At 37.0% G+C, this 25499-nt stretch overlaps 1 protein-coding gene across 2 annotated transcripts in view; it reads right to left on the bottom strand.

The window, feature by feature from the left end:
- Nucleotides 1-25499, bottom strand: part of IQCB1 (IQ motif containing B1) — an 83302-nt gene that overhangs the window by 32312 nt on the left and 25491 nt on the right. For both annotated transcript variants that reach the window (XM_049877745.1, XM_049877734.1), the window contains exons 6-8: nt 25074-25173; nt 12193-12371; nt 5934-6043 (exon numbers count right to left, since the gene is read on the bottom strand). In XM_049877745.1, the coding sequence (XP_049733702.1) occupies nt 5934-6043; nt 12193-12371; nt 25074-25173 (389 nt within the window). The remainder of the gene's footprint in view (nt 1-5933; nt 6044-12192; nt 12372-25073; nt 25174-25499) is intronic.

The raw sequence follows: 25499 nt of genomic DNA on the forward strand, positions 1-25499 counted from the left end.
AAAAAAAAAAAAACAGGGAACAAAAAAAATGAATATTAGAGACCAAAATGTTATAAATCAGGTTACTGTGGTTTCTCTTCATAACAGAAAAAAAAAGATGTTAGGAGAATCCTGTATGTGGTCACTATTATCATGACCAGCTGGTAATTCACAGACAACAGAAAAACGATGATGAAGTTTGTACTGAAAAATCAATAATCGGAAAAAGCAAGCAAATGAGAAAAACGTACACATGAAATTAAGACCAATCTCGCGTCTGGCTAAAGTGTCTTTTGAAGACAATGAAATCCCTGTCTGTGCATCTGCTCAGAATGTCAGGAATTATATGTAAAGTTTGGTTCAAAGATTTCAATACTTGGATTTAAATCATGTGGGTGCCACTGAGCTGGATTCATGTGACAGGCCTGTGGACACAAATCATCTACAAAGGCCGTATAGGGATCTGGATGCTGTTAGACTACAGATATTAAGCGGGGAACGCTGACAAATGAAAGAATGGTAGAAAAGAAATGTTGGCAAATCTAAATTCACTAAAGCCTGGTCAAGCAATCCCAGGATCTTCTGAGCAACATGTATGAATTTAAGGAGAGAGACACAGTCCACTGTTTATCAAGTATTTAGAGGCAGATCTTTTAAGAAAGTAACAGACACTGTCCGCTTTTTCCTACACACCCTCCATACTGCTCTCTGGAGTACTTATAAACCGAAAAAAGAAGGAAATACAATTTATCAGATACTTTGGTATGTGCTTTTATATAATATAGAAAAAGTTTATTAAGGTCCCATTATGTACCTCTGGATTATTTTATTTAATTAACTCTCTATAGTAAGATTGAGTGGAGTCATCCATTACTTCCCAGGAGCTGTAGGTGGGAAATTCTCATTTCTGGCTTTGGTTCTTTGGTATTAGTACATCTTTACATGTAAAAAATGTGTTGCAAATATTTTCTTCCAGTCTGTTGGCTGACTTACGTCTTTCAAATGCCAAAAGTTGTTAATTTGGATGAAATCCAATTTATTGGTTTTTGTTTTTTTAATGGTTCATGGTTTTTGTGTGTTAAGAAACATTTTCTTACCCGCAAGGTTGCAAGAATTTTCTCTGACAGTTTCTTATAGATAGAAGTTTTATAGTTTCAGATTTTACATTTAGGTATGATCCATTTTAAGTTAACAATTGTATATATTAACAATTGTATATGATGTAAGGTAAAGACTATAAATTTTTTTCCTTACGGTGTTTCAGCACTATCTGTTGAAAGGACTTAGTTTCCCTATTGAATTACCTTGGCATCTTTATTGAAAATCAATTGACTATGTTATGCATGGGTCTATTTCTGGTCTCTCTGTTCTGTTCCATTTATCTATGTGTCTATCTTTTTGCTGATACCAAAGTGTCTCAATTATCATACAGCTTTATAGTAAGTCTTGAAATCATGTAGTATAAATCCTCCAACTTTGTTCTTTTTAAAAATGGTTTTGGTTATTATTCTAAGTCCTTTGTGTTTCCATTTAAATTTTAGAGTCAGTTTGTCAGTTTCTAAAAAAAGCCTGCTGGTATTTTGATTTTGTGTAGATCAATTTGGGGAGAAATGCCAAGTTATCAGTGTTGAGTGTTTCAATCTGTGAACATACTATATATCTTTATTTATTTATGTCTTCTTCAATTTCCCTCAGCAATGTTTTGTAGTCTCCAGTGTATAAAACTCTTAGACTTTATCTGTTATATTTATTCTTATGTATTTGTTTTTGGCATTATAGTAAATGAAATTAAAAAAAAAATTCATTATCTAATCATTTGCTTCTAATATACAATTCACTTTTGTAAATCTATCTAGTATCAGTCATGTGACCTCGCTAAATTGCTTATTAGTTCTGGGAGACTGGCTGAGATTTTCTATGTAAAATGCAGACAGGGACAGTTTTACTTCTCCATTTCAGATTTCTATGCCTTTTATTTCTTTATCATGCCTTGTTGCAATGGTAGGATTTCTAAGACAAAGATAAATAGAAGTTGAGTAAACAGTTATCTTTGTCTTGTTTCTGATCCTAGGGGCAAAATACTCAGTCTTTCATCATTTAATGTGCTTATCTGTAGGTTTTGGTAGATGTACATTATCAAACTGAGGAAGTGGCTGTCTATGCCTAGTTTTCAGAGTTTTAATCATGAGTGCTGAATTTTATCAAATGCTTTTTATGCATCTATTTAAAAAATCTACTTATTATTCTGTTAATAGTCTGTTTTACTGTTAATAAACTGAAAAACTGATTTTGGTAGTTAAACCAACATTGAATTCCTGGGATAAATCCTACTCGATCATGATGTAGTATACATTTTATGTATTGTTGCACTGAATTAGCTTATATCTTATTTAGGATTTCTGATGAAGGCTGTATGTCTTTTTCAGATTTCAATATAAGGATTATGCTGACCTCACTAAATGTGTTCTGAACTCCTTCTGTATACCGAAATAGTACGTGTAATATTGATACTACTTCTTTCTTGAATGATGCATAGAATTCACCAATGAAACTACCTAGACCAGGAGGTTTCTTTTTGGAAGGGTTTATGATAATTCAATTTTTAAAACACAGATATTGGGCAGGTTTTCTGTTTCCTTTTGAGTCAGTTCTGGTATTTTTCAAGAACTGTGTCCATTTCATCTAAGATTGCAAATGTGTTGGTATAAAATTGTTCATAATACTGTCTTATTATTCCTTTAATGCCTACATAGGAACTGTGGTGATAACATCCTTTTCATTCCTCTACTGGTGATTTATATTCTCTTTTCTTCTTGATCAGTCTAATTAGAGAATAAGTCAGTTCTCTTGACTTTTTTTAGAAAAACTGCTCTTGTCTTTTTTTTCCCTTCTCTGTCATTTTATATTTCTACTTTTATTACCTTCTTACTATACTTAACTTTGAGTTTACTTTAAAACTATAAACGTCCTCCTAATCACTGCTGTAGTTACAACCCACAAATTTTCATATATTGTGTTTCCATTAACAGTCAGTTCAAAATATTTTTTAATTTTCTTGTGATACTTCTTTAATCCATTATTTAATAAATTACTGAGAAGTATCTTATTTAATTTCCAAATATCTGGGGTTTTCCTAGATAACTTCTTCTTACTGATTTCAAGTTTAATTCTGTTGTTACCAGACAACACGTGCTAGGTGATTTCAATTCTTTTAATTCTGTTCAACTGTTTAATGGCCTAGCACAATTGAAAAGAATGTGAATTCTGCAGTAGTTGGATGTAACGTTCTATAAATGTCTTTAAAATCAAGGTGGTTGATAGCGTGATAAGTGTTGTTAGATCTTCTATGTGTTTGTTTTAGTTAGTTGCTCTATCAATTAGAGAAAGTTAAAAACTCTTACTATTACCGTGGAATTATTTCTATCTTTAATTCTGTCATTTTTTGATGTTCTGGAGCCCTAGTGGCAAAGTGGTTAAGAGCTCAGGTTGTTAACAAAAAGGTCAGCAGTTTGAATCCACCAGCTGCCCCTCGGAAATCCTGAGGGGCAGTTTTACTCTGTCCTACAGGGTTGTTATGAGTCAGAATCCACTCGACGGCAACGGGTTTGCATTTTTTTGTTATTAGGTACATGCACATTTAATAACTGTTGCCTTTCTAATGAATGGTCCCTTTTATCATTATGAAACATCCTACTTTATTTCTGGTAATACTCTATTTCAAAGACTATTTTATCTGATACTTTAATATAGCCACTAAAACCTTTTTATGCTTAATGTTTGTGTGGGATATCTTTTTTCATCCATTTACTTACAAACTGTCTTTATAGTAAAAGGTATCTCTTAGAGGCAGCATATAGTGAGATTTTGCTTTTTGATATACTCTGACAACTTCTACTTTTAATAATTACATTAGTGCAACTATTGATGTTTCAGGTTAGGTCTACCATTTTATTTTTTGTTATTGTTTCCCCTTTGCTGCCTTATTTTTGATTCTTTTTTTTTATTAAAGAATCCAAAATTTCTTAGTATTGTATTTTAATTATTTCTTAGCATTCTATTTTAATTATCTACTGACTTTTTAAGGAGAACTGGTGGCACAATGGTTAAGTACTTGGCTGCTAACTGAATGTGAGCAGTTCAAACCCACCATCAGCTCCAAGGAAAAAAAGACCTGGCGAATTTGTTCCTGTAAAGACTGCAGCCTAAGAAATCCTATGGGGCAGGTCTACTCTTTCTCACAGGGTCTTTATGAGTCAGAATTGACCTGGCAGCACACAGCAACAACTGACTTTTTAGGCAAGATCTTTTTGTATTATTTTTAGAGGTTCCTTTGGGACTGCAATATGCATGCTTGTCATGGATTGAACTGTGTCCCCCCAAAATATGTGTCAACTTGGATATGCCATGATTTCCAGTATTGTGTGGTTGTCCTCCATTTTGTAATTGATGTAATTTTTCTATATGTTGTAAATCCTAATCTCTGTCTGTGGCTAACGAGGCAAGATTAGATTATATTAAAGAGGATTAGGGTGGGATTCTACACCCTTACCTTGGTCAAAGCCCTAACCCAATGTAAGGGGAGTTTCCCTAGGGTGTGACCTGCATCACCTTATATCTTACAAGAGATAAAAGGAGAGAGAAGTGAGCAGAACCTGATTACCACCAAGAATGAAGAGCTGGGAGCAGGGCGCATCCTTTGGACCTATTATGAGAACCTCCTAGACCCAGGGGAAGATTGATGCCAAGACACATGGAGATATTCAAGGAATACTGAGCCCATAGATGTTGAAAGGAGACGAGAACTTTCCCCAGAGCTGACAGACAGACAAGGCTTTCCCCTGGGGCTGGTACCCTGAATTTGGACTTCTAGCCTCCTAAACTGTGACAGAATAAATTTGTTTGTTAAAGCCATCCACTTGTGGTATTTCTGTTACAGCAGCACTAGATAACTAAGACAATGCCTAACCTTTTATAGTCTACTTTGAGTTAACATGTTACTGTTTTCATTTACTAGGCAATCAACTTGGTTAGGTTCAGACTGTAAGTTTGGCTGACCTTTGTGGGGTGGTAGTTCAAATATCTGTTCGAGTCTATAAGCCACTGGTACTCTGTTTTGTATCTGTCCCACACATACACGGTTTAGAGATTAGTCTAAGACTTGTGAGGCTTTTCATGCACGGTATTAAGGGATCCCCTTCTTAGACTCTCTTCTTTCCTAGTTACTTCCTCACTCTCCTGCCTACCTCATCTTCTTCTCATGGTTCTTGCTTGTGTTTTGAAATTTATTACTTCTTTGGTTTAGGTCTTGGACACAAAATGTATCCATTTCCTTTTAAATTAAAAGATACATTTATTTATTTTGGATTTAAGTCTATTTCCCAAATTTCTTTTAAGTTTCCATCTAGATACCAGAAAGCTATATGGCTCTTCCTATTGGAAGCCTATCTACAGCCATCATTGAGTATACTATAGGAAGTATGATCAAATATTCATTAATGTTAACTTGCTGCCTCAATATTATAAATAATTTCTATTAATACCATTTCTTACGCAAAGGTGAAAAGCATTATATCTCAAAGCATAAGAAGGCTAGCTATATATGATCTAAATATTTTTTGCTACAATTAGATTTTTTTTTTTGGGGAGGGGGGAACCAACAATGAAACAAGTTTAAATAGTTTATAGGTGAAAGATGAACATCAGAGGTGGAGATTTCATAAGATGTTCTGAAAAAGAAATAGATACAGTGGTGTGTATAAACACTTATAAATGGGAGGCTGAAATTATGTTTGTAGGCAGGCTGAATGACAGAGAGATAAACTTTAAAGGTATTTTTATTTTCAGAGAAGAATTTTGCTTAAAGTGTTGAGAGAAGAAAGTGAGGCGCATTTAAGGAAAATTGAGGTTTAATTCAGTCAGCAAATATCATACAAATTATTTTTATAATGTAATACCTGCTCTTGTACGTCCTGACAGACCTTAGGACTTAAAAGGTCAAGAAGCTGTCTCAGTTCTTGACTAAGCTCTGTCCCAGCTTCCTGTTTAGTTAGTAAACTTCTGAGTCCTGAAATGGAATAACAGGGATATAACTATTAACAATAGAAATATAATTTTATTATCTAATCAGTACTAATTTGAGGTTAAAAGGTCAGGTTTAGAAACAAACATGTTTGTAAAAATGACTGGGGGGTCTGACCTCCTCTAACTTCACAAAGCGGAAAGGGAATCAAGATCAACAGCCCAAGGCTGATTCCTATGAGGGAGAGGTCCAACATACCTCCTCACCCTGCCATCTTTACCAATTCTGACATCAACCGTCCTGCCCAGGGCATTCTCTAGTTCTCTGTTTGGTTTGATAATTTGTTGCAGTGGCCACGCAGAACTCACAGATCATACTCACAGTTACGTGGTTTATTAGGAAGGTAACAGGTTACAATTCTGGTTCAGGAATGCTCAGGATACAGCTCTTCAATCAGGACAGTCTCTTGTCAGCCATGCCTACAGGCAGGTCTCTTTCTGGCCCTTGGCCTGGCCTCTGTCCTGCTCGGGCAAGTGTTACAAAGCTCTTTTAGCTCACTGAAAAGTGCTCAGAGGCACCCCCACTCTGCCAGTGAGCCTCGGCCTGAAAGTGCTCAGCTCTAGCTCTAGGAGTAGGCAAACCTAGCTCTACCAAATGCCCAGAGGCACCCTACTTTGCCAGCAGGTCTCCTGCCTAAAGATAATCAGCTTTCTCACTCTGTGGCCCTAAAGCCCACTGTGCTGGTCTCCTGCAGGTCTCCTGTCTCTGCTGCCACCATCACTCTGCAGCTGTGTCTTGCCGTATTCAGTAATACAGCTTTCTCTTGATCTCCTGGTTCCAGGAGCTTTTCAGCACAGGGATCCCGGGTCCAAAGCGTACGCTCTATTCCCTGCTCTTTCTTGGTGGTGGTGAGAACCTCTCCTTCCACCTCTGGGATGGCTCATTTTAAGCCTAACAGAATGGCAAAACTGACCAATTCCCTTGTTAGGGTTCTACATACCTTATTTGCATGATCCCACCTATACACGGGTGCCATGCACTTTATTTGCATTATTAGCAAGCTATCCAGTCCCCTTGGTGGACCACAATTACCTTATTTACATAGTCCCACTTAATCACTTGGGTGGGAGTTCAAAGACTATGGCAAGAAAGGTCACATAAAAATGATCCATTGTCACGCAAAGATTAATCAAACGAATTTCCTTTTTCTTTTCTCCTGACGTCCTTTTCATGTCCTTTGGGACAAGGAAGCTCCATGTTGGAACCTGTGATGGTTAAGATTATGTGTCAACTTGGCTGGACCATGATTCTCAGTGTTTTGGTAGTTGTATACTGTGATCACTTCCCTGCTGAGATTTGATATGCGATCACCCCCATGATAGGATCTGCTGTGAGTGGCCAGTCAGTTGAAAGGCAGTTTCCTTGGGCGTGTGTCCTGCATCCAAATATAAACAGAGGTTCTGGCTTTTGCCTGCACTGGCTCCTGCAGCTGTCTCCTGTTCGTCTGACCTCCAGTTCTTGGGACTTGAGCTAGCAGCTTACCAACGGTCTTGTTTGCCAATCTTAGGATTCGCTGATCTTCACAGCCTGTAAGAGCCCTGCTCTCTGACCTGCTGATTATGGGTTCTCCAGCCCCTATGGCTATTTGAATCAGGAGAAGCCTCTACGCTGATCCATGGACTTGGGACATTCCAGCCTCCACAATCACGTGAGCCATTTCCTTGATATAAATCTTTCTATATATATATTTATATGCTTCACTGGTTTTGCTTCTCTAGAGAATAAAGCCTAAGACAGGACCCTCTCAGATCTCAATCATGTGTCTCTTCCTTATCCTTTTGCCATAATAAATCTGTAGTCTTAAGTATAGTACTTTCTATGACTTCTGTGAGTCATTCCAGCAAATTAACAAACCCAAACAAGTACTGAGGGCCAGAGGAGGAACCCAAACTTGTGACTGGGTAGTGGGGAAACCTCAACCTCACAGCCAGTAGGTCGGAAGTAAGGGTAGTGTGTCAACTCTCGAATTTGTGGCTACTGTCTGCCTATTTGGCACTCTGAAGGACAGAGTCAACTTGTAAGCTCTGACCTAGCTCTGGGTGGCTAGAGGCAGAGAGGGAGTGCCACGTGGGCAGCTGGTGTCACAGATGACTAAGAAGTGGGAAAGTGGGGATTTGATTAATCTTCAAATTTTTGGCGATTGGACTTATGCTGATTCTTATCCATGAACCCAAGTTCTCAGCAGTGTTAATAATTTTAAAATATCCTGAGGAACCTGAGTTAACTCCTGCCATTAAGACATAAGTCAAAGAAAGGGAGAAATTGTTAATGTGAATTACTCTACAACAAGCTCTGTTGGACATTTATATTTCTGTACAATATCAACAGCATTTTCTCTCCCTCTCTAATCCTACAATTCATAAATAATTATAACTTCCACAGTAATAACTGATGCAAGGTAAGTTACTAAAGTGTTTCTATAATCATCAAGAATTATTAAAAGACCATCTTAATTGTTTTGGCGTTAAATGCAGCATATAATACTCTAATCTTTAAAAATCCCCACATAAGTGGGGAAAAAACCGTCTCTTTAACAAATAATGCTGGCATAACTGGATATCCATCTGCAAAAAAATGAAACAAGACCCATACCTCAACCATGCACAAAAATGAACTCAAAATGGATCAAAGACCTAAATATAAAATCTGAAACGATAAAGATCATGGATGAAAAAATATGGACAATGTTAAGAGCCCTAACACATGGCATAAACAGTATACAAAACATTTGTAACAATGCAGAAGGAAAACTAGGTAACTGGGTAAAAAAAAAAAAAAATTTTTTTTTTTTTAAATCAAACACCTATGCTCATCCAAAGACTTCACCAAAAGAGTAAAAAGATTACCTACAGACTAGGAAAAAGTTTTTAGCTATGACATTTCCAATCAGTACCTGATCTCTAAAATCTACATGACACTGAAAAAACTCAACTACGAAAAGACATTGAAAAATGGGCAAAAGATATGAACAGACACTTCACTGAAGAAGACATTCAGGTAGCTAACAGATACATGAGGATATTAGCCATTACAAAAATGCAAATCAAAACTACAATGAGATTCCACCTCACTCCAACAACGCTGGCATTAATCCAAAAAACACAATAAATGCTGGAGAGATTGTAGAGAGACTGGCACACTTATACACTGCTGGTGGGAATGTAAAATGGTACAGCCTCTTTGGAAATCGATTTGGTGCTTCCTTAAAAAACTAGAAATGGAGCTACCATACGATCCAGCAATCCCACACCTTGGAATATATCCTAGAGAAACAAGAGCCTTTACATGAACAGATATATGGACACCCATGTACACTGCAGCACTGTTTACAATAGCAAAAAGATGGAAGCAACCAAGGTGCTCATCAACAGATGAATGGATAAATTATGGTGTATTCACACAATGGAATACTACACATCAATGAGAATGTGGGTGAGTCTGTGAAACATTTCATAACACGGAGGAACCTGGAACGCATTAAACTGAGTGAAATTAGTCAGTTGCAAAAGGACAAATATTGTGTAAGACCACTATTATAAGAACTGGAGAAACAGTTTAAACAGAGAAGAGAATATTCTTTGATGGTTACGAGAGAGAGGAGGGAGAGAGGGAAGGAGAGCGGTTCACTAATTAGATAGTAGATAAGAACTACTTTAGGTGAAGGGAAAGACAACACACAATACAGGGGAGGTCAGCACACCTGGATTAAACCAAAATCAAAGAAGCTTCCTGAATAAACTGAATGTTTCAAAGGCCAGTATAGCAGTGGTGGGGGTTTGGGGACCATGGTTTCAGGGGACATCTAAGTCAACTGGGATAGTAAAATCTATTAAGAAAACATTCTGCAACCCACTTTGGACAGTGGTGTCTGGGGTCTTAAACACTAGGAAGCAGCCATCTAAGCATCAATTGCTCTCAACCCACCTGGAGCAAAGGAGAACGAAGAATTCCAAGGACACAAGGTAATTATGAGCCCAAGAGACAGAAAGGGCCAGATAAACCAGAGACTACATCAGCCTGAGACCAGAAGAACTAGATGGTGCCCAGCTATAACCGATGACTACCCTGACAGGGAACACAACAGAGAACCCCTGAGGGAGCAGGAGAGCAGTGGGATGCAGACCCCAAATTCTCATCAAAAGACCAGACTTCATGGTCTGACTGAGACTAGAAGGACCCCGGTGGGCATGGCCCCCAGACCTTCTGTTAGCCCAAGACATGAACCATTCCCAAAGCCAGCTCTTCAGACAGGGATTGGACAGGACAATGGGATAGAAAAAGATGCTGAAGAATGAGCTTCTTGGATCAGGTAGACACTTGAGACTATGCTGGCATCTCCTGTCTGGAGGGGAGATGGGAGGGCAGAGGGGTTCAGAAGCTGGCGGAATGGACACGAAAAGAAAGAGTGGAGGGAAGGAGCAGGCTGTCTCATTAGGGGGAGAGCAATTAGGAGTATATAGCGAGGTGTATATAAATTTTTGTATGAGAGATTGACTTGATTTGTAAACTTTCACTTAAAGCACAATAAAAATTAAAAAAAAAAAAAACTTCATATAATAAAACCCTGTATTTCTAAGTAAAGTATATTTAATGAACTGGAAACCCATTTTCTGACCATGTTGATTAAGAAAATGTATTGCAATTAATACATGGCTCCGGTCACCAAAGAATAAAACAAAGTTAACATAGAACTTTGCTTGGCTATTGAAAAAAGCAAAAACATTATCTGTGTGATCTTGAATAAATTACCTGATTTTTCAAGTCTGTTTCCATGTCTATAAAATGATAAAAGTATTTATCTCACAAATCTGTTATGAAGATCAAATATCTTAGTGCATGTAAAGCATGCAGAACATTCTACTTTGGTGAGTAGCGCGCCTGGGGTCTTAAAAGCTTGTGAGCGCCCATCTCAGATCCTCACTCCACTGGTCTCACCCTGTTTGTGGAACAAGAGAGAGTGAAGAAAACCAAAGAAAAAAGGGAAAGATTAGTCCAAAGGACTAATGGACCACAACTACCACAGCCTCCACCAGACTGAGTCCAGTACAACTAGATGGCTGCCCAGGTACCACCACCATCTGCTTTGACATGGATCACAACAAAGGGTTCCAGACAGAGCTGGAAAAAATACAGAATAAAATCCTAACTCAGACACACACACAAAAAGACCAGACTTACTGGTCTGACAGAGATTGAAGAAAACCGAAAAGTATGAACCCCGGATACCTTTTTAGCTCAGTAATGAAGTCACTCCTGAGGTCCACCCTTCAGCCAAAGATTAGACCAGCCCACAAAACAAGGCGAGACCAAATGAGCACACCAGCCCAGGTGCAAGAATAAGAAGGCAGGAGGGGGCAGGAAAGCTGGTAATGGGGAATCCAAGTTCAAGAAGGGGAGGGTGTTGACATGTTATAGGATTGGCAACCAATGTCAGAGAACGGTATGTGCATTAATTGTTTAATGAGAAAACTAGTTTGCTCTGTAAAATTTCATCTAAAGAACAATAAAAAATAAAGTATATAGAGCAGTTCCTGATCCTTAGTAAATGCTTAGTTAATTGAAAGCTATTACATGGGGAAAGGTAACTCACTGAGCTCTTTCTGACTTTTTATTCAGATAGGTGTTTATTTTAGAGGTAAGCAAGATGTGTTTATTTTTCGAGGGAAGGTAGTGAAGAAGTTTTAACAGTAATTATTACCTGATTTTAGAACAAAAGGATTGTCAGCTTCTTAAGCACATGCTTCTTTTCTTCACTAGTTAGTCCTGACAAGGTCACAGGTCTTTTTGGTCATTAGTTTACTACACCATATGGTATATACACGGGGTCACTATGACACAGAATTGACTCAACGGCAACTAGCAATAGCAACAATATGGTATATTCAACACACAATCTATGTGTCAGGAGTAAATATTCATTGTAACCTCATCAACAAAACAACACATGCCATCTGCTGAGACATGAAGACAGCCTGATTACATAAAGAGTTTTCCCTGAACTGGTACCTGTTGCAATATGGTTTTACTTGCACACTTAAGATATTTATTTTTCAAAACTTATGATTTTTGCTTTGCATAAACCATCAATAAAAACTTTCTTTTTGAGAATCCCAAGAAAAGAATGTATGCAGTACCTCTGTAGCAGTCACTTAGTCTCAATAAAATCAAAATTTCCTGATGCGATTCAGCCATCAACAGTAGGAGCTTTGTAGCTGTACTTCTTATGACAGGACTAGGAGTAGACAAAAGCTTGAAAACAACTTCATCTAAAATTGAATGCAGGTGTTTTCCTTCTATTCTCAGTAAATCACCACTAGTAGAAAAAAAATAAAGAATGTACCATCATTAATTGATGCACAGGTATCACAACAAATTAAACATAAAAGGTCCAGCAGCTTGATGCCTGACTGTAGCTTCATTCATAAAAATAATCAATTCTTTAAATGTATAGCTTGCTTTGAAGAATATATCCAATTAAATCAATTAATATTTATTGAGCCCCTACTGTGTACAAAGCACTGTGCTAGGTACAATAGGGAATGCAAAGTAGCCAAGGGTCCTTTTCTCAGAGGAACCTGCATCAAATTAGAATACATGTGCAAAATATCAAATAACAGGTGATTCAAAAACTCGAAGACAACAATAAGTGGAAATTCACCAGGCAGCATGTGGTTAATTGCTTAATGATGTATGAAGACAAAAATGCTATAGCAATTGAACTACCATGTGCTTAATTTAGAAAGAACTTTATCTTTCCTTTGGTATTTCATTACACTAACAAAACCTCATCTTGCAGTACTAATATCATGAAAAATTATCCAAAACTTATAGTCAAAGGGATTACTGGGTACCCTTTCTTTCACTCACCTCCTTGAGGAGTATATGATTTTCCAGGGGTGTATACCTTCGTTTAAGGAGCCCTGGTGGTACAATGGTTAAGCACTTGGCAGCTAACCAGAACACTGGAGGTTAGAACCCACCAGCGGCTCCACAGGAGAAAAGACCTGACGATCTGCTCCTTTAAAGATTACAGCCTAAGAAACTAGAGCACTTCTACCCTGTCCTATAATATTCCTATGAGTCAGAATCAACTCGACGGCACACAACATGCTTTTGTTTGACTATCTATTCACTATGGACTGGGATATTTTACAATTCTTTGAAAGTAAAGGTTGGCTTGTAGAAAAGTGATAATGCTATGATTCTTACCTTATCTGAGAGCAATATAAGTGACTTCTGTCCAGGAGAAAAGGTAACTTAGAGGTTACTGTGTATTACTTTGTGAGGCATGAACCAGTTTTGTTTGTACAGCAAAGTCAATCTGTATTCCTTTGACAGACCAACTCTATAAATTCCCCTCCCTTGGATTCTCTTTTAAACCTGTATTAACATCTTACAAGTTACCTCATTAATTAATAAGTTGAATAAAATTTTTTATATGAATTAATAGTATATTTGCATAGGAGTCACGTTTTTGACTTTATGAAATTATCCTTGACCTCTCTGTTTATACCTGATACTCTCTACCCACTCAGTTTTTGAAATACTATGATCTTCTGGTCCTCCTCTCCCCATCCCTCGTCCATAGATTTTTAAACATTTTTTCTTAGTCTCCTTCACGGGTTTTCCTTCCCAAGTATGTCCTTTAAAGGTTGTTTCCCAGTACTTAATTTTCTGCCTACTTCTTTTCTCATTCTGCTCATTTTCCATTGAATTCACCTCTCACGGTTCTAACTACCACTTAACAATCTATAACTCTAATCCAGACCTTTTCCAGACACTTCCAACTCATATTTCATCGCCTGCTGAACACATCAATCTGTGATCTACATGACCAAGACTGAATTCATCACGTCTCACAAAACCAACTCCTTATATATTCTTTGCTTTGGTTATACTACAGGCCATCTAATCATCTAATTTAGAAAACTAGGGTGTCATACCTGACTGATCATTTTATCTTATTCCACATCAAAGCACTCCTCAAGTCCTGATTGTTTTTTAATTTTTAACAGCTTTATTACACTTGATATACAATAAAATGCACATATTTTAAAGCATACGATTTGATAAATTTTGATATATTTCACTACCACAATCAAGTTAGTGAACATATCCATCAGCCCTCCAAGTTTCCCTGTATATCTTTGTAGTCCCTCCCTCCCAGCCCTTCTTGATACCCCATCCTAGCAACCACTGATCTGCTTTTTGTCACTAGAAATTAGTTTGCATTTTCTAGAATTTCATACAAATGGAGTCATACAGTACATATTCTTTATGTTTCTTTCACTCAGTACAACTATTTTGATGTTCATCTATATCGTCTTGTGTATGAATAGTCATGCCTGTTTACTGCTGAGTAGTATCCTACTGTATTGATATACCACACCATGCTTATCTATTCAACTGTCAATGGACAAGTCTTTGTGTGGACATGTGCCTTCATTTCTCTTGGACAAATACCTAAGAGTGGAACCGCTGGATAATAAAGTGGCTACATGTTTAGCTTTTAACGAAACTGCCACACTTTTTTCCAAAGGTGGCTGTACTATTTTACATTCCTGCAGTAGTGTATGAGAGACCCAATCCTTCTACATCCTCTTTAACGCTTCGGTTAATATTTAAATTTTAGCCATTTTAACAGATTTGTAATGGTATCTCCCCACTGACTAATGTCACTGAGCATCTATCTTTTCAAGTATAATTTGCCATCCCTTTATCTTCTTTCAAAGTGGGTTGGTTTTTTTTTTTTTTTGCCCATTTTTCAAATTGGGTTGCTTCTCTTTTTATTGAATTTTAAGAGTTCTCTATATATTCTGGAGCCCTTGTGGCACACTGGTTAAGAACTCAGCTGCTAACCAAAAGGTCAGCAGTTCAAATCCACCAGCCAGCCCTTGGAAACCCTATGTCCTACAAGATTGCTATGAGTCAGAATCAACTTGATGGCAACGGGTTTTTGGTTTTATATAGTCTGGATACAAGCACTTAGTAAGATCTATGCTTTAGAAATTTTTTTTTTAATTTTTCCCCAGTCTTTGGCTTCTCTTTTTGTTTTCTTAACAGTGTCTTAGAAGGGCAGATATTTAATTTTGATGAAGTCCAGTTTATCAATTTCTTATTCTATGGATTATATTTCTAGTGTCATATCTAAGAATCTAAGAAATGCTTACTAATCCCAAGTCACAAGGGTTTTCTACTATTTTTACTTTTAGTTAGTAGATTTCAGTTTTTACAACAGTTTTGGGTTTACAGAAAAACTGAGCAGAAAGTACAGAGTTCTCATTTACCAACTGTCCTCCTCCCCACTCGTTTCCCATATTATTAACATCTTGTGTTAGAGTAGTACATTTGTACCACCAATAACCCAACATTGATATGTGTTTATTGAAGTCCACAGTTTACATTAGGGGTCACTCTATTGTACAGTTCTACGGGTTTGGATAAATACAAAATGTCATGTATCTATCATCATAGTATCATATGGAATAGTTTCACTACCCTGAAGATCCTTGGTGCTTGACCTATTCAACCTGCCATTCCCCCTTCACCCACTCCCCAAACCCTTGACAACCACTGATCATTTTACTGTCTTTATAGTTACGCCTTTTCCAGAATGCCATATAGTTGGAATCATAGAGACTGGCTTTTTTCACTTAGCTTTATGCATTTAAGGTTCCTTCATATTTTTTGGTGGCTTGTTAGATCATGTCTTTTTTTCGTTAATATTTCATTGTATAGATACACCACCGTTTGTTTATCCATTCATTCATTGATGAGCATCTTGGTTGCTTCCAAGTTTTGGCAATTTGGAGTAAAGCTGTTACCAACTTTTTTCTCAGTTTTTGTATGAATGTAAGTTTTTGACTCATTTGAGTGAATACCAAGGAGCATGATTGCTAGATCATAGGTTACGATTTTGTTTAGCTTTGTAAGAACCTGACAAACTGTCTTACAGAGTGACTGTACCATTTTGCATTCCTGCCAACAATGAATGAGAGTTTCTGTTGCTCTATAATTCTCACCAAATTTGGTACTGTGTTTTGGATTTTAGCCATTCTAATGGGTGTGTATACTGCTATCTTCTTGCTGTTTTCCTAACGACAAATGATGGTGCACATTTTTAATATACTTATTTGCCACTTATATATCTTCTTCGGTGAGTTGTCTGTTCAGATCTTTTGCCTACTTTTTTGGGCTGCTTTTTTATTGTTGAGTTTTTATACATTTTGGATACAATTCAATACAATTAAATGTTTTATAAATATTTTCTCCTAGTCTGTGGTTATCTTTGTATTCTCTTAGCAGTGTCTTCATAGAGGAAGCATAAAACATAGCAGTTTTTTTACTTTAATGAAGTCCAATCTTTTCTTTCACAGATCACACTTTTGTTTTACCTGAAAACTCATTGACTAAACCAAAGTTATCTAGATTTTCTCCCATGCTTTCTTCTAGAAGATTTAGTTTTATGTCTTATACTTAAATCAATAATCCATTTTTAGTAAATTCTGAAGAAAGGTATAAGGTCAGTATCTAGATTCATTTTCTGGCATATTAATATGTAGTTGTTCCAGCATCATGTGTTAAAAAGGCTATGCTTTCTCCATTAAATTCCCTTTCTTCTTTGTCAAGTATCAGTTGACTATATTTGTTTGGGTCTCTTTCTGGGCTCTCTAGATCTATTCCATTGATCTGTTTGTCTATTCCACAAATACCAGTCAGAGGATTGTAGTGTCACTTCTCCAACTGTGTTCTTCTTCAATGTTGTGTTGGCACTTCTGGGTCTTTTTACCTTTCCATATGAACTTTAGGATCTGTTTATTAACATCCACAAAGGACCTGCTGGGATTTTGACTGGGATTACACTGAATCTATACATTGAGTTGGGAAGAACTGACATTGTAACAATATTGAGACCTCCTATTCATGAGCATAGAATATCTCTCCATTTATTTAGATCTTTGATTTCTCTCATTAGAGTTCTGTACAACAGAATGAAACACTGCCTGGTCCTGCACCACTCTCATGCTCGTTGCTGTGCTTGAGTCCACTGTTGCAGCTACTGTGTCAATCCATCTTGAGGGTCTTCCTCTTTTTCGTTGACCCTCTACTTTACCAAGCATGATGTCCTTCTCCAGGGACTGATCCCTCCTGATAACATGTCCAAAGTATGTGATACATAGTCTCGCCATCCTTGCTTCTAAGGAGCGTTCTGGTTGTACTTCTTCCAAGACAGATTTGTTCTTTCTTCTGGCAGTCTATAGTATATTCCATATTCTTCACCAATACCATAATGCAAAGGCGTCAATTCTTCTTCCTTAGCTTTCTCATGCCTATGAGGTGATTGAAAATACCATGCCTTGGGTCAGATGCACTTTAGTCTTCAAATTGACATCTTTGTTTTTTAACACCTTAAAGAAGTATTTTGCAGAAAATTTGCCCAAGGTAATACGTTGCTTTCTTGACTGCTGCTTCCATGGGTGTTGACTGTGCATCCAAGAGAAATGAAATCCTTGACAACTTCAATCTTTTCTCCATTTATCTTGATGTTGTTTATTGGTCCAGTTGTAAGGATTTTTGTTTTCTTTATGTTGAGGGGTAACCCATACTGATCTTCATTAGTAAGTGCTTCAAGTCTTCTTCAATTTTCACAGGCAAGACTGTGTCACCTGCATATTGCAGGTTAATGAGTCTTTATCCAATCCTAATGCCGTGTTCTTCTTCATGCAGTTCTGCTCCTCGGATCATTTACTCAGTATCCAGACTGAATAGGTACGGTGAAAGACTACAACCCTGACATATACCTTTCCTGACACAACCACATAGTACTGCTTTGTTTGAAAGACTGCCTCTTGGTCTATGTACAGGTTCCTCATGAGCTCAATTAAGTGTTCTGGAATTCCCATTCTTTGCAATGTTACCCATAATTTGATATGATCTACATACTCAGAAATGCCTTTGCATAGTAAATAAAATACAAGTAACCATTTTTTTGGTTTCCTCTGCTTTCAGCCAAGATCCATCTGACATTAGCAATGATACCCCTTGTTCCATGTCCTCTTCTGAATCTGGTTTGAATATCTAGCAGTTTCCTGAAAATGTGCTGCTGCAATCACTTTTGAATTATCTTCACAAAATTTTATTTGCTTCTGGTTTTAATGATACTGTTTAATAATTTCCACATTCTGTTGGATCACCTTTCTTGGGAATGGGCACAAATATGGATCTCTTCCAGCCGGCTGGCCAGGTGGCTGTCTCCAAATTTCTTGACATACATGAGCAAGCACTTCCAGTGTTGCATTTGTTTGTTGAAACATCTCTTTTGGCATCCCACCAATTCCTGGTCCCTTGTTTTTCACCAATGCCTTTAATGCAGCTTGGACTTCTTCTTTCAGTACCATCAGTTCTTGATCATGTGTTATTTCCTGAAATGGCTGAATGTCGACTAATTCTTTTTGGTACAGTGACTCTGTGTATTCCTTCTACCTTCTTTTGATGCTTCCTGCATCGTTCAATATTTTCCCCACAGAATCCTTCAATATTGCAACTCAAGACTTGAGTTTTTTTTTTTTTTTTCAGCTTGAGAAACGCTGAGCGTGTTCTTCCCTTTTGGTTTTCTAACTCTAGGTCTTTGCATGTTTCGTTATAACATTTCACTTTGTCTTCTTGACTTGCCCCTTGAAATCTTCTGTTCAGCTCTTTTACTTCACCATTTCTTCCATTCGCTTTAGCTACTTAATGTTCAAAAGTAAGTTTGGGAGTCTCTTCTGACATCCATTTTGGTCTTTCCTTTATTTCCTGTCTTTTTATTGATCTTTTCCTTTCTTCATGTATGATGTCCTTGATGTCATCCCACAATTTGTCTGGTCTTTGGTCATTAGTGTTTAATGCGTTGAATCTATTCTTGAGACGGTCTCTAAATTCAGGTGGGATATACTCAAGGTCATATTTTGGCTCTTGTGGACTTGCTCTAATTTTCTTCACCTTCAACTCAAACTTGCATATGAGCAATTGATGGTTTATTCCACAGCGGGGCCCTGGCCTTTATGACCGGTGATACTGAGATTCTCCATTGTCTCTTTCCACAGATATAGTCAATTTGATTCCTGTATATTCCATCTGGAGAGGTCCACGTGTATAGTTGCCATTTGTTGTTGAAAAAGGGTATTTGCAATGAATAACTCGATGTCTTGCAAAATCCTATCATGCGATCTCTGGCAGCAATTCTATCACCAAGGCCATATTTTCCAACTATTGATCCTTCTTCTTTTCTAACTTTTATTTGACATTTATTCTAATCACCAGCATATATCAATGCATCTTGATTACATGTTTAATCTATTTTAGACTGATGAAGTTGGTAAAAATCTTCAATTTATTCATCTTTGGCATTAGTGGCTGGTGCATAAATGTGAATAATAATTAACTGGTATTCCTTGAAGGTGTATTGTATGGATAGTATCCCATCACTGACAGCACTGTACTTCAGGATAGATCTTGAAGTATTCCTTTTGATGATGACGCAACACCATTCCTCTTCAATCGTCATTGCTGGAATAGTAGACCATGACTGTCCAATTCAAAATGGCCAGTACCAGTCCATTTCAGCTCACAAAAAAAAAAAAAAATTGCCTAGTATATCTATCTCTACGTGTTCTAGCTCATTTTTGACAACTTCCAAAGTTCCTAGATTTACACTTCGCACATTCCACATTCTGATTATTGATGGATGTTTGCAGCTGTTTCTTCTCATTTTGAGTTGTGCCACATCAGCAAATGAAGGTCCTGAAAGCTTTACTCCATTCATGTCATTAAGGTCAACTCTACTTTGAGGAGGCAGCTCATCCCCAGTTGTATTTTGAATGCCTTCCAATCTGAGAAGCTCATCTTCTGGCACGATGTCAGACAATGTTTTGCTGTAATTCATAAGGTTTTCAGCTGCAATTTTTTCAGAAGTAGACCACCAGGTCCTTTTTCCTAGTGTCTTAGTCTGGAAGCTCTGCTGAAACATGTCCCCCTGGGTGACCTTGATGGTATTTGAAATATCAGTGGCATAACAAAGCATCACAGCAACATGCAAGCCACTGCAGTATGACAAACTGACAGGGAAGTGGGGCAACAAGTGGTCGTTTGACAGTGTTCTAAAAATGTAAATCAGGTCAAGGTGACTGATATTGTTCAAATCTTCTATAGCCATCCGAATTTTCTGTCTTCTTGTTCTATCAGTTATCAAGATAGGGCTATTGGCAGTTTTCACTATGATTGTGGACTTTTCCACTCATTGCAGTTCTATCAGGTTTTGCTTTTATATTTTGAACCTCTGCTATTATGTTATTAAACATTGAGGACTGTCACATCCTCTTGATTTACTGTTTTATTATTATGAAATAGCCAAAATAGGCTTTTTTATCACTGGCAATGTTCTTTGCTCTGAATCTTACTTTGTCTGATATTAACATAGGCATTGTAGCTTTCTTCTGAATAGTGTTATCATGGTAATGCTTTTTTCATCCTTTTATTTTTAATTTATGCCTTCACAGTTAAGATGCATTTCTTGTAAGCAGAACGTAGTTGGTTCCCACATTTTTAATCAGTAATCTCTGCCTTTTAATTGGGCATTTTCAGACATTTACATTTAATATAAACCAAACCCACTGCTGTCAAGTGGATTCCAACTCTTAGTGATTGTATAGGACACAGTAGAACTGCCCTGTAGGATTTCCAAGGGGTGCCTGGTGGATTTGAACTGCCAATGTTTTCTGGTTAGCAGCCATAGCTCTTAACCTCTACACCACCAGGGTTTCCTACATTTAATATAAAATATAGATAGGTTTAAATCTATCATTTGGTTTCTACGTATCTTATTTGTCCTTCATTCACTTTTTCCTTTTTTCTCTGCCTTCTTTTAGATGAGTCAGAACCAACTAAATAACAACTAGTTTTATTTTGGTTTCTTCTGGATTAGTATTTTTTATGATTCAGTTTTACCACCTTTGTTGGCTTATTTCCTATAACTCATCTGTTATTTTACTGGTTGCTCAAAAGTTTATAGTATACATCTTCACCTTATCACAGTCTACCTTCACATAATATATCACTTCACATACAATATAAGAAACTTATGAAAGTATTACTTTCATTTCTCAATTCCTAGCCTTTGTTATCGTTATATTTTACTTATACATTTATAAATCCCTAAATACATTATTTTTATATAAACAGTCAATCTCTTAAAAAGGTTTAAATAATTTTATATACTTAGCTATGTAATTACCATTTTTGATACTCTCCATGCCTTCATATAGACATTTTTCTTTTGGCTGAAGGACTTCCTTGAACATTTTTGCAGTGTGAGTCTCATGGTGACGAATTAAAAAAAAAAAATTTGTAGTGTGTGTCTGCTGGTGATTTCTGGAAAAGTCTTTATTACATCTTTGATTCTGAAACACACTCACTGGCTATAAAGCTCAGATTTTTTTTTTCTACCTAAAAGATACTGGTCAACTGTCTTCTTGCTTACAATATTTCTGTCATCCTTATCTTTATTCCTCTGTATATAACATGTCCCCCACCTCGTGGCTCCTTTTAAGACTTTCTCTTTATCCCTGATTGTGAGCATTTTGACTATTATGTGCCTTCCTATAGTTTTCTTTATATTTATTCTCAATGGGGATTGTAGTACTTCTAGAATCTTTGAGTTTATACTTTCCACAAAGTCTGGAATATTTTCAGTCATTATTTCTTCAAACATTTTCCTGATTATTCCTGCCATCAGGTACTTCAATTACACATATGTAAGGCTGCTTGAAGTAGTCCCAGAGCTCCCTGATATACACTTTTCTTTCTTTCTTCTTTTTTTTACTTGACTTTTTTCATTTCATTTTGGATAGTTTCTACTGCTATGTCTTCAAATTCACTAATATGCAGTGTTAACCTACTGCTAATCCTCCCCAGTTCATTTTTCATCTCTAATTCAGTAAGTTTACTGTATCATCCCTGTCTCTACTCAACTTTTTGAACATATGGAATATAGTCACAATAACTGTTTTAGTATTACTGTTAAGTGTAACATCTGTGTCAGTCTTGATCCGTTCATCTTCCCACGGGGTCCTGTTTTCCTAGTCTGCGTGCCTGGTAACCTCCGACTGAATGCACGACACTGAATTTTGCCTGGTTGGGTGTTGGATATTTTACCTTCCTAAAACGCTCGAGTTTTGTTCTGGTCAGAGCTTTTTAAGGGCCATGTACAAATCATACGTAATCAATAATTTCAGGAAAATTGGTAAAAAATTAGTAATGCTTCTGTTAAAAAATCAGTACCATTTTGTAAAACCAAGTCACCAGTTGAGATGTATGTTCTGTAGTACAGTCATGGCTGTAAAGCCTATTTGGACATCATCAGTTTACAGTAGGCTCAAGAAACGATCATTTTGTAGTGCTAAAGGAGGAGGGAAAACAAAAAAAGACAGAGCAAAGCAAAGATTTTATGATGGCATAAGTGAGATTTTCTCATCCTTCTAAAGCCAACTCAAGGCATGGCCATTCCTGGTAAACATCTTGTCTTTGTGTGCCCTACAATAAAGATTTTAAGATCTAGGTGGTTTCAATAATGAGACACAGATAAGTTACTTGGAAAAAGTTTGATCCTCTTAGGCCTGGCTTTTATGATTTGTTTGGATATTCTGGAATGGTGCTCAATCTAGTGCTAACTAGTCTCCACTACTGAGCTGAAACATTATTGAGTATCCAACGCCTCATTATTCACGAGGTTTTCTAGTTTGGCAGTTGGGAACAGGCACTCTTGCTGGCCCTCTGTGAGTGCCTGATCCTGTTCCTTTTAATCCTTCTGGATTATTCTTTTCCCTGACATTGGGGAGCTCCCTCACATGTATGCACTGATCGTTACTCTGACACTTACTTGAAGGGAAGCCGCTGCAGATCTCTGGGGTTCTCTCTGTGTGTAGCGCTCTCTTCTCTGGTGCTCTGTTGTGCGAACACTGGCCATCTTGTTGGCTAGACTCTCAGCTCTCTCTCTTCAGCTCAACCTGCCTGGGTTACTCCTCCCTGTGCCAAAGCCTGGAAACTCTCAATGCTCTAAGTGAGCACAACTGTAAGGTTCACGTGTTCACTCCTTTTTCTCAGGGAATCTCTTTTACTGATATCCAGTTTCTTGAAAACTGTTGTTCCATATATTTTGACTGATACTATTTTTTGCAGGTGGATAAATCTATTCCTGTATTCCATCTTGATCAGAAGTGTAGTCCTGATCATTTTAAGTCATTATTTTTTAAATCCATTCCTCTGGTAGCAGTGCCCAAGGCCAGGATTTCATTACTTTACTTGCATTACTATGGTGCTTCTTCTAATTGCTGCATCTACAGTTTTATCTCCCTTAAAATCTTTCCTCAATACAGACACCAGAGTGACATAACAAATATAATCTGACCATTTTCATCCACTTTAAGAATCTTTTAATGGTCCCACTGCCTATAGGGTAATACTTAGTTTCCTTAACAAAGTAGATAAATTCTTTATAACTTAGTGTCTGCAGAACTTGCTACCTACCTTCCCATAAAAAACCTTAAATTCCAGCAACAATGATTGGTATCTCCTTTCATGCTCAGCATGTTGTTTCTTATATCTGTGCTTTTGTTTCTGTTGTTAGCACTGCTTGGAAATACTGTTTTCTCCTCTTCCTCTCTGGCTAATTTCTCTTCCTTAAAGTTTTATATCACATGCTACCTTCTCCAGGAAGAATCCCCCCTCAGTTTGGATTAGAAGCCCTTTAACACTTGTGCGCACCTTTAACACTGTACCTAAAATGTAACTAAATATAAAATAAAACACACTAAAGTGTAATTACGTTCATGCGTCTGCCTCTTCCAATACACTATAAATTCTTTGAAGACAAGGACTGTGTCTTAACTTATTAAATCCAATGACAAACCCAGTACTTGGCACATACCAAATCCAAACCAAACCCACTGCCGTTGAGTCTATTCTGACTCATAGCAACTCTGTAGGACAGAGTAGAGCTGCCCCATAGAGTTTTCAATGCTATAAATCTTTAGGGAAGCAGACTGCCACACCTTTCTCCTGTGGTGCAACTAGTGGGTTCGAACCACCAACCTTTTGGTTAGCAGCCATGTGCTTTAACCACTGCACCACGAGGGTCCTTTACTTGGCACATGGTAGCTGCTTAGTAAGTCTATACTGAACTGAAATAATCAATAATCGCAACCATGTATATTCTGTCTTTCCAATTTAACCTGAAAAAATTGTCCATTACTTCTTTTATGCTCCTCTACAGCACCTGGAACAATACTGCGTACACAATAAACAAAAAAAACCAAACCCACTACTGTCAAGTCATTTCAGATTCATAGCGACCCTACAGGAACAGGGCAGAACTGCCCCATAGGGTTTCCAAGGAGTGGCTGGTGGATTCAAACTGCCCACCTTTTGGTTGGCTGAGCTCTTAACCACTCCATTTGCTAAATAAATATATGATTAAGCATTTTTTATTGCAATCCCAATATTTTTGGATGGATTCGAACTGCCCACTTTTTGGTTGGCTGAGCTCTTAACCACTCCATTTGCTAAATAAATATATGATTAAGCATTTTTTATTGTAATCCCAATATTTTTGGATGGATTTGAACTGCCCACTTTTTGGTTGGCTGAGCTCTTAACCACTCCATTTGCTAAATAAATATATGATTAAGCATTTTTTATTGTAATCCCAATATTTTTCTTCAGCTATCACAGTAATTTTCTTATCTAAACCTGAGATTTGGTCTAAGAGCTTCTTAAGCTCTGAGATAAGATACCAATTCTGAAACAAATTTCCAGACTTTTACATTTTTTATATTCATTATTTTTTGAAAGACAATGGTAACAGACCTTTTAAAGTGCCAGGTACAAGTCATGTATAATCAATGATTTCAGCAAAATTGGCATAAAAATGGTAAAGCCTCTGATCAAAAATAATCAGTAACATTTTGTAAAAGCAAGTCACCTGTTGATATGTAGTATGTTCTGCAGCAGAGTCATGACTGTAGATCCTACTTGAACATTGTCAGTTTGCAGTAAGTGCAAGAAATGAGCACTTTGAAGTACTAAAGGAAGAGAAATAAAAAAGAAAGATCAAAGCAAAGATAATAAGATGGTATAAAAAAAAATTTTATTAGTGGGGTTTTTTTCATTCTTTTAAAGCCAAATGAAAGCATGACCATTTCTGCTGAACTTCTTCCCTTTGTACCCCCTACAATAAAGAATATTTTAAGATATGAGTAGTTTCAATAACCAGAAATAAGTCATTCTATTTTTATGAAGTTATAGAGAGCACTCATAAATATCAAGCTAAGAATCTGTTTTTAAATTGAAAATAAAATAATCCAAAATCTAAATCCCTGTTCTAACAGTGGATTTCACTGAAAGAAAA

Source organism: Elephas maximus, chromosome 1, assembly GCF_024166365.1.
Source record: "Elephas maximus indicus isolate mEleMax1 chromosome 1, mEleMax1 primary haplotype, whole genome shotgun sequence".
NCBI classification, from domain to species: Eukaryota; Metazoa; Chordata; class Mammalia; order Proboscidea; family Elephantidae; genus Elephas; species Elephas maximus.